Source organism: Piliocolobus tephrosceles, unplaced genomic scaffold, assembly GCF_002776525.5.
Source record: "Piliocolobus tephrosceles isolate RC106 unplaced genomic scaffold, ASM277652v3 unscaffolded_29537, whole genome shotgun sequence".
Taxonomy (NCBI): domain Eukaryota; kingdom Metazoa; phylum Chordata; class Mammalia; order Primates; family Cercopithecidae; genus Piliocolobus; species Piliocolobus tephrosceles.
Window position 1 is genome coordinate 2,278 of NW_022312684.1, and position 10,446 is coordinate 12,723.

A 10,446-nucleotide genomic window follows, 5' to 3' on the forward strand; every position below is an offset into this window, starting at 1 on the left:
CCAGCTACTTGGGAGGCTGAGGGGATGGCTTGAGCCCAGGAGGTGGAGGTTGCAGTAAGCCATGATTGTGCCACTGCACTCCAGCCTGGGTGACAGTCAGACCCTGTCTCAAACAAAGAAAAACAGAAGACATGACATTAAATTCCTAGCCATAAAACCTGAAAAGTGAAACTTAGAGTTCAGGACAAGGCATGGGTAGACTACTAGATGAGTTATCTAGCCCCAAAGTAAGTTTTGGTTCTGATGATTTAACTTTTTGGAGGCATTATTTCATTTGAAAACACTTATTAATATATTTTAAGAAATGAATATTCTAGGCCAGGCATGGTGGCTCATGCCTATAATCCCAACACTTTGGGAGGCCAAAGCCAGTGGATCACCTGAGGTCAGGAGTTCGAGACCAGCCTGGCCAATGTGGCAAAACCCCATCTCTATTAAAAATACAAAAATTAGCCGGGCATGGTGGCGCACAGCTGTAATCCCAGCTACTCAGGAGGCTGACACATGAGAATCACTTGAACCTGGGAGACAGAGGTTTCAGTGAGCTGAGACTATACCACTGTACTAGAGCCTGGCCAACAGACTGAGACTCTACTTCAAAAACAAAATTTTAAAAAGGTGAATATTCTATAGAACACAGTTTGAAAAACATGAAATAAAAAACAAATCAACAATTAATAAAAGGAAGGCCAGGTGCAGTGGCTCACACCTGTAATCCTAGCACTTTGGGAGGCCAAGGCAGGCAGATCACTTAAGCCCAGAGTTCAAGATTGGCCTGGGCAACATAGTGAGACCACATCTCTACAAAATATTTTAAAATTAAAAAAAAGAGCCAGGTGTGGTAGCACATGCCTGTAGTACCAGCTACTTGGGAGGCTGAGATGAGAGGATTGCTGGAGCCCAGAAAGCTGAGGCTACAGTGAGATGTGATTGTGCCATAGCATTCCAGCCTGGGTGATAGAGCAAGACCCTGTCTCAAAAAATAATAATAATTAATAAAAGGGCACTTTATTGGAGTGGCATACATTAAAAAGGATGGAAGAAGGTAGGAAAGCAAAGACAGATTTTTTCTACTTTATAATTTTGTTCAAAAACATCATGTCATTTGTTATAGGACCTTGGTTTAAAAGGAGACTTTAGAGTACATGATCTACTCTATAATTATGTGTCCCTTTTCAAACAATATTAAACTCTGGCTCATTTCTAGAGCATTGTGAGTTATCTGTACTATTCTCATACGGTGACCAAGAGAAATAGAACAATGCAGAAAGCTAAATATACCATAGGATTTATAAGTCTCTCTCATATGTAGTTAGTCATGAATGAAAGAACTTGGGGAATGGTTGATCATCTTTGTATTTATATATGATCATTTTTATGCTACTGATACCAAATGCAGCTTAACTTACCAGCTCTCCAATTCAGCAAAGGCTTGTTTCATTTTCTTAATGGAAGCATCCATCTCTTCTTTAACTACAACTCGATACCGTGCAAGAGACACTGTGCAGCGCTGGAGGTCTTTCACAGATTTTTCAATATTGGAACCTTGGGGAAAAAAACCCAAAGATTTTAAAAAAAGAATAATAATATAGGTAACTTGAAAGTTGTATCTGAACACCTAAACCAAATGTCATGTAGACTAAGAATCTTTCCTAAATAACCACCCTCCCCAATGACAAAAACATGTTTCTATAGAATTTTGGGAAAAAAAGGATCCTGGTCAAGATGGAATAATAATAATTGGATTTGTCCTTCTGTCTTAAACAACTAAAAACATACAAAGACAAAATATATGAAACAATGGTTTTCAGACGATGTGTAACAGGTAGTACTTTTCCCCTGAGACAACAGAAACAAATGAAGTGAGGCCTATGATTGCTCCAACTTACTGCCTCAATAGTTTCTAGGCTACAATGCAGGGAGGGAAATCCTAAACTGAGCCTGGTGGACTCCCTGAATTGAAGGGACGAAGTTGGGAATTTGGAGAGGTCAAGATGGCTGAAATTCTAGGGCAGAGTACTGGTAAGGAAAGAGCTACACACATGAGAGAGCTGCACGGAGATGCACAGAGGATTCTGAATGTGGATCAGTCTATGAGGATAAAGAAACTACCCAAGACTAGAAAGAGAACAGGCACAAAAAAAAAAAAAAAAAAAAAAAAAAAGACTAGGCAGAACAATCCTGAGAGCTCACCAGACCAGGGACAGTTTGTGCTCACACCGGCCAGAGTGGAAAAACCTCACAATACACGGCAGGCAGAGTAGTTGGAAGGATACTGCCTCAGCAACAGGGCAAAATTAGCTCTAGACTAAAGGCTGCTCTAGTCCCACCTAAAAAAACTTAAAAGAAACAGAAAAATATTACCTATAAGGAAGAGAAAAATCAATCACAGAGGCAGATGCAGAAATGACACAGATGATAGAATTGAGTAGAAAAGGACATCAAACAGCTATTATAATTAGATACTATATGTTCAAGAAGGTAGAGGAAAGCATAAGCATGGTAAGGAGAGACATGGAAGATATCTTAAAAGACTCCAATTTATACCAAAAACTAGCCAGGCGAGGTGGCGGGCGCCTGTAGTCCCAGCTACTCCGGAGGCTGAGGCAGGAGAATGGCGTAAACCCGGAAGGTGGAGCTTGCAGTGAGCTGAGATCCGGCCACTGCACTCCAGCCTGGGCGACAGAGCCAGACTCCGTCTCAAAAAAAAAAAAAAAAGACTCCAATTGAACTTCTAGAGACAAATAAAACAAAGTCCAAGATGAGAAATATACTGCATAGAATTAACAGCAGAATAGACACTGTTAACAAAAGACGAATACAGTTGAAGACAGCAATTTTACAAACTATCCAAAATGAAATGAAACACACAGAGAAAACAGACTTTAAAAAAGGCACCAAATTTTCAAAACTCCCTAAGTTACAGGATTTAATAGAATATAATTCACCATGTGGACATTACAAAATTAAAATGTTCTTTCTATACAGTACACTTCGAAGCACTGTATATATGAGGAAGCCAGCTTTGTAGAAAAGGATGGACTGCATTTACCTACTCAACACATTTTAACCAATTTCCAAAAGTTCTATTTACCTTTCTATATTCACCAATCCCCAAATTACATATATAATTGATTGCTGGAAACATGGATCTAAAAAGTTTGTAACTATGCCACGATATGTATTTTCAATTTTTTAATTTAAATTCTTCCTCATCTCAACTTGGTATTTTTTTAAGAATCTACCTAAAAGCTTTCAAGCCTTATGTGTGTGTATATATATATATATACTTTTTAATTTTTGCTTGATTGGATAGTCTCAAACTTGCTCATCTGCAGCAGGCTGAGGGCTACTAGAACAATGAAAAAGGGGAGTTTACCTAATTAAAATTTGGCTCATGTGCAATAAATAATTCCATAAAGAGCTATTGGTTACAAGTGTCCTTTACATTTCTGTTTCATTTGTTTAGTGGAGTGGACCACTATGCTTAGATGTATGAAACTCAGATATAGGAAACACAGTCTATTATCTCTGTTTGCTGAATTATTGGCTGTTTATTTAAGTGATTATTGTAGTTCTTTTTTAAGCAAAGAGCTACCACTGGTCAATGCCACATACTTAAGAGAAAATGATCTTACTTAAAGCTAGAGTCTGTCAGAGGACTCTAGCTCAGTAAGAGCACGAAGTTATGAAGAGGAGTGAAAGTATTTCTTTAAAATGTCAATGTCGGCTGGGTGCAGTGGCTCATGCCTATAATCCCAGCACTTTGGGAGGCCGAGTCAGGCAGATCATGAGGTCAGGAGATTGAGACCATCCTGGCTAACACGGTGAAACCCTGTCTCTACTAAAAATACAAACAAATTAGCCAGGCATGGTGGCACTTGCCTGCAGTCCCAAGTACTCGGGAGGCTGAGGGAGGAGAATGACATGAACCCAGCAGACGAAACTGCAGTGAGATCGCGTCACTGCACTCCAGCCTGAGCTATGGAGCAAGACTTAGTCTCAGGGGGATTAAAAAAAAGTCAATGTCAGAGAATGTAGAGCTTTTACTTGTTGCGTCAACCAGGAGATAAAAATGACAGAAATAGCACAAAAATGTTGCAATAAAGCAAATAAAGAAACAGGTTAACATTAGCAGGTAAGTCATCCTAGCAGTACAGTTTGACTTTAATTTACAAAATGGGTCAATTAGATTGTATGGCATTTAAACTACTATTCAGATTCCAACTGTGTACACAAAGGTAGGGGAAGGGCTGAGTAGTCAGTCACTGTCAGCAAAATGGAAAAAGTATTAACTGATGCCCTTCTGAAACCTTATTTATGGGAACAGAGGTAATTTGCCTTCTTTAGCCAAAAACACAGATTTTCTCTCACAGGTGGGTCTCTGACTTACTTAGCTTTTTATTGGTGGAGAGGGGAACATCTTCCATCCCCATAGTTGAAAACTGAGTTTCTGTGGTAGGTCTTGAGAGAGATTTGGCAGCATTCCTGGGTTGTTGAGAATTCTGAATACAGTGCATAGTCAAAGACTTGGTCTCAAAATCAGAGACACCATTCTGCAGCATGGATCCTGTCCAAGAAAGAGTACAGTACTTTAGAGCACAATTTAGGAGTAAACCAATCATTCTTAAGTACACAAAGAAAACAGGTAAAAATGTTTGAGGCAAAACCATGCCTCTTAAAAGACTGTAAATAAAATCAACTGAAACGATAGAATAAAGATCAGAATCAGCTGGGTATGGCTATTGGCAGCTTCTGGCTTAGCCTTAAGTTCGGAATGAAGAGAGGAGTCTGTGGCAACACATAGATAGGGAGCTCAATCCCTGTGGATCTCCGGCTTCTTTGTAGCTTGGTAGTTTCTCCGTAACTCTGGCACAAGGAATCAAAGGTCAGTATCACCAACTTCTGCAAAACTCCATGTTAAGAAAAAAAGTTTTACACTCTCTCAAGGAAAGAATTTAAAAAGCTTTAGAGGGCAGGCATGGTGGCTCACACCAGTAATCCCAGTTATTCAGGAAGCTGAGGCAGGAGGATCACTTGAGCCCAGGAGTTTAAGACCAGCTTGGGCAACATAGAGAGACCGGGTCTCTCAAAACAAGCAAAAAATAACGTTCTAGGGGATAGAAGTGTAATAGGAAGAGTTAGGAAATGAGAGAGAAGCTAGTTCAGAAAAAATGGAAACCACTGGCTATTGTTGGTTTGAGTCAGTGCAATGTTTTTCTCTAAGTCTTTTTTTGTGTATATGTGTATACTAATCAATAAAAGAACACCTAAACAGCACAGCATAAATCTTACATTGGCATTACACTTCTAAAGCCAGGAGCAGCAGGGCAGGGGAACTGGATTAACAAGTAATTTTTTAAAAGAGAAATTTCCAGCATCTTACTAACCCTCAAAAAAATGGTTAACAAAGAAAGGTACAAGATATGTGAATTTACAACTAACACTAATCTTAATTCTTCACTAGAAAACAAATGTTAGACTATAAAAACCAACAGCCTAGCTCTCACAAAAGCTGGAATTATCATTATTATATATTTCTCATTGTGTTGGGTCTTAGAATAATATCAACATCATCATCTTTCTTAATAAGTCCACAATTTTTAAAAAACAACTTAAAGTCACCTTCTGTAGTCTCTAAATACTGAGGTATTTCTCTGCTATTAACCCACTTATGCCAGAAGCTGCAATTTTTTGAATTTTTGCGTGAGTGGAAAAATCAGATCTTGACGATGACTTTGAGCAGTAGGATATGAATAATTCCATTACTGGAACACTGAGGTTCAAGAGTTAAAATATAATGGAACAAGAATTGTATTTTTTCAGCTGGGCATGGTGGCTCATGCCTGTAATCCCAGCACTTTGGAAGGCTGAGGCGGGCAGATCACGCGGTCAGGAGATCACGACCATCCTGGCTAACATGGTGAAACCCCGTCTCTACTAAAAAAATACAAAAGATTAGCCAGGCGTGGTGGTAGGCGCCTGTAGTCCCAGCTACTCGGGAGGCTGAGGCAGGAGAATGGCGTGAACCTGGGAGGCGGAGCTTGCAGTGAGCTAAAATCGTGCTACTGCACTTTAGCCTGGGCGACAGAGCGAGATTCTGTCTCAAAAAAAAAAAAAAAAAAATGGTATTTTTTCTAGGCCTTTGATAATTATAAAATGTGACTCAGACAAAAAGTAACAAAAAGTAAAAAGACTAATCAGCAAGCACTGGATTAAAAAAAAAGACTAACTAGATTTAATTGATCGTTTTCTCAATGAGGAGACCCCTGTTTTTCAACTGAACACAACTTTTTCAAACTCTGTTAATAAACTCACCCGTTCTATCCGGCGTATCTAGCATGGCAGACTCAGGATCCTCTAATTCTCTGGCATCTACTGAAAGTGTCTCCAAACCTTCACTGAGTGAGTCCACAGACTCACTGTCATTGATGGCACCATTGACATGGTAGCCATTCATAGCACCTTTTTCTGAGGAAGGCGCAGACTGTTCCTCTTGAATGGAAACTGATTTGCTAGAATCTGGGATGTTGTTACTCGGTTCTGCGGCAGGTTTCGGTTTGTTTTTCTTCTTTTTGTTCTAAAGTTATTAAGAATTTGAAAAAGAGAAGAAAAGAAAAAAACAGATTCCCCCACAACCTAGAGAGGTAACTCTAGCTACCCAAAGGTAACCAATGTTACCAACTTCTTGTATGTTCTTTCAGAAATTTAACATTTTCACATATGCTGAACTATTGCCTAAAATAAAATTTTACTATGTAAAATCCTATACTTTAGATAAACTCAAACACATAAATATAAAACATTTATTCATGACGAAACCCACCTTAAACAAAATCAAAAGATAAATTACAAAATGCAAAAAAAAGTGCAGCTTATATTCAAAAAGCTAAATATATAGAGTTCCCAGAAAAAGCAAAATAATCCCATAGAAAAAAATAGTATAAGCTGTAAGCATATGGAATGATATGCAACCTCAGTCTAATAAGACATATACAAATTATAACTGCACTGCAATGATCATTTTTCATCTATTAGTTTAGCAAAGGTCAAAAAGTATGTTAACACTGTAGAACTGATAAGGTTAATGGTATAGAGAAACAGCCATTTTCATGTATTAATCCTGGGAGTGTAAAGTGGTACTCTCCAAGACAATTTAGTAATGCTGATCAAAATTACAAATGCACATACTCTTTGACTAGCAATTCTACTTCTAGGAATTTATTCATGATGAGAATAACACATATGCAAAGTGATTTCTACATATACACAAGGTTATTCATTGCAATATCACTATTAACACACAGGATTAGAAACAACCCAAATGTTGGTCAATAGGGGACTGCTTAAATAAATTGTGGCACATCCAAACAGTAGGATGACTATGCATCCATAAAAACAAGAAAGGTCTTTATATATTAAGCCATGGAATAAGCTCTGAGATATATTACATGAAAAAAGGAAGCAGGCAAAGAGGAGAATAGTGTTATTTACTTATATATGCATAAAATATCTTGAAAGATTTATAAGAAATTGAAAATACTGTTTGCCTTGGGGGTGGAGAACCAAATGGCTGGGGAACAGGGAAGGGATAAAGTGTTTCAGTGTCTTGGCTGGGTGCAGTGGCTCACGCCTGTAATCCCAACACTTTGGGAGGCCAAGGCAGGCGAATCACCCGAGGTCAGGAATTCGAGACCAGCCTGGCCAATATGATGAAAACCCATCTCTAATAAAATATGCAAAAATCAGTCAGATGTGGTGGCACATGCCTGTAATCCCATCTATTTGGGAGGCTGAGGCAGGAGAATTGCTTAAACCTGGGAGGTGGAGGGTGCAGTGAGCTGAGCTCAAACCACTGCACTCCAGTCTGGGCAACAGAGTGACACTCCATCTCAAAAAAATATATACATATATATGTTTCAGTGTATTAACTCTTGTAGTTTTGAATTTTGAGCCACGTGAGTACATTACATAGGCAAATAGTAAAGTTAAAATAAACAAACAAAAGTCCTTTACCTTTTGTTTTGTCAAACTCGTAGCTCCCCTGGCAACACCTAATTCTATTCCTAAGGCTAGGCTGGTAATAATTGAATTAATATTCCCCAAGTCTTTTCTGTGGCCCTCTCCAGCAGAAACATGACTGAACTCTAGATAAAACTTTTCTCCTTAACAGCTCTCATCTTTCTTTCCTTTTCTTTCCTTTTTTTTTTTGAGACGGAGTTTCACTCTTGTTGCCCAGGCTGGAGTGCAATGGCACAATCTCGGCTTACTGCAACGTCTGCCTCCCAGGTTCAAGTGGTTCTCCTGCCTCGGCCTCCCGAGTAGCTGGGATTACAGGCATGTGCCACCACGCCCGGCTAATTTTTTTGTATTTTTAGTAGAGATGGGGTTTCACCATGTTGGCCAGGCTGGTTTCAAACTCCTGACCTCCAGTGATCCACCCGCCTCGACCTCCCAAAATGTTGGGATTACAGGCGTGAGCCGCCCTGCTCGGTCTCATCTTTCTTTTTCTTACTTTCCCCCATGTGAACTGGCTACGTTTTCATATCATTGGGTCATGTATATCATAACTATCCTACTCAGAGTCACATTCTATTGGACTAATCTCAACAGTTAAGTGGACTGGACTGGATTTATGCATTTGGGACTGCTAAACTGAAGCCATATTTCTTTCTCCAAATTTTAAGGAATGTCTGTGTCTCTTAACACACATCCTCTTCCAGTTCCATGTACATCTTATATCACTAATAACTTATAATCCTGGGTTAATAAATTAAGAAACTGGTGTTGGCTGGGTGCGGTGACTCATGCCTGTAATTCCAGCACTTTCGGAGGCTGAGGTGGGCAGATCACTTGGGGTCAGGCCTTCGACACCCGCCCAGCCAAAATGGTGAAACCCTGTCTCTACTAAAAAAATACAAATATTGGCCGGGCGCGGTGGTTCAAGCCTGTAATCCCAGCACTTTGGGAGGCCGAGACGGGCGGATCACGAGGTCAGGAGATTGAGACCATCCTGGCTAACACGGTGAAACCCCATCTCTACTAAAAAAATAAAAAAAACTAGGCGGGCGCCTGTAGTCCCAGCTACCCGGGAGGCTGAGGCAGAGAAAACCCGGGAGGCGGAGCTTGCAGTGAGCTGAGATCTGGCCACTGCACTCCAGCCTGGGCGACAGAGTGAGTCTCTGTCTCAAAAAAAAAACAAAACAGAAATACAAATATTAGCCAGGCGCGGTGGCACACATCTATAGTCCTGCCCTACGTAGGAGGCTGAGGCATGAGAATTGCTTGAACCCAGGAGGCGGAAGCTGCAGTGAGCCGAGATCGCGCCACTGCACTCCAGCCTGGGCGACAGAGCAAAACTCCATCTCAACAAAACAAAAAAAACCGAAACTGGTGTTTTCCAGGACACTCACAGTTATCTATGTAGGTTGAAAGCAGTGCAAAGAAGCTAAACAAATATTCAAAACTACAGGTATGATGAGCTTCAGGAGAATCTGTGCAGTATTAGGTAACCCTTGGAAAAAATTCTCAAGGGTCACTGAGGCCAAGCCTGGTTTTTGTTCAAGACCTGACAGGACTCCTAAAAGGTGATGTAAGAGTCATCGAGAAAGCATTTCAGAACTCCAGCACTGACTTAATAAAGAAAAGAACACCCTAAACTGATTTCACAGAGATACTTGATTAAAATCCATACTTTAAGCATTTCCTAAAGGGGTTACCTTTATGGTGTACAGCTGTGGGAAGAATTTTGAGACCAGCTGCTATCCTTTGGGAAAAGCATCTGACTTTAAGTCAATAAGGAGAAAGGGAACGAGAACTAATATGTTAGGCACTGTATTATGTACTTGTATTTATTAGAGCTATCTTCCTATTTTAGAGATGAGCAAACTAAGGCACACAAATGTTAAGCAATATCAGTCACAATGCCAGTAGATAGTGGAACAGGGTAGGAATCCAATCCTGACAGATCCCATAGTCTGAGCGCCTTCTACCTCCCAAAGTGGAACATTAGACCCCCCTCTGCAAGGAACCTAATAGGTTTTGTTTTTTTTTTTTTTTTTTAGATCGGGTCTCATGTTGCCCAGGCTGGTCTTGAACTCCTGGGCTCAAGTGATCCTCCCACCTCAGAGCCTCCCAAAGTGCTAGGATTACAGGCATGAACAACTGTGCTTGGCTGGCACCTAATAGCTTTATGTCAAAGTTCATTAATACCAGCACTACAACCCAGTTTTCTGACCAAAAATCTGAACTGTTTTAACTGATTTATGATATGAATATGGTTGAAAACCACTAAATTAGATTGCTTTCTCTTGCTTTCCTTGATTTGCTCTCTTTTTCACCCCTGTCTAGTAACTGCACCACAGCAAAGTCATTCTGTTTCCTGCCTTAAATCACACGGAGAGGACTGTGCGGTACTCTGTGAGACACACCTATGTTTCAATGTCA

The 10,446-nt window shown here is 40.0% G+C and overlaps 1 protein-coding gene across 1 annotated transcript; it reads right to left on the bottom strand.

Annotated features, from left to right (window-relative positions):
- Window positions 1-1,387: 1,387 nt before the first annotated feature.
- Window positions 1,388-7,317, bottom strand: LOC113222129 (spermatogenesis-associated serine-rich protein 2-like). Its single transcript, XM_026451495.1, has 3 exons — window positions 6,319-7,317; window positions 4,394-4,570; window positions 1,388-1,545 (listed from the first exon to the last, which is right to left on the bottom strand). The coding sequence occupies exons 1-3, from the start codon at window positions 6,458-6,460 to the stop codon at window positions 1,406-1,408; spliced, it is 459 nt and encodes a 152-aa protein (XP_026307280.1). The 5' UTR covers window positions 6,461-7,317; the 3' UTR covers window positions 1,388-1,405.
- Between the last annotated feature and the right edge of the window lie 3,129 nt (window positions 7,318-10,446).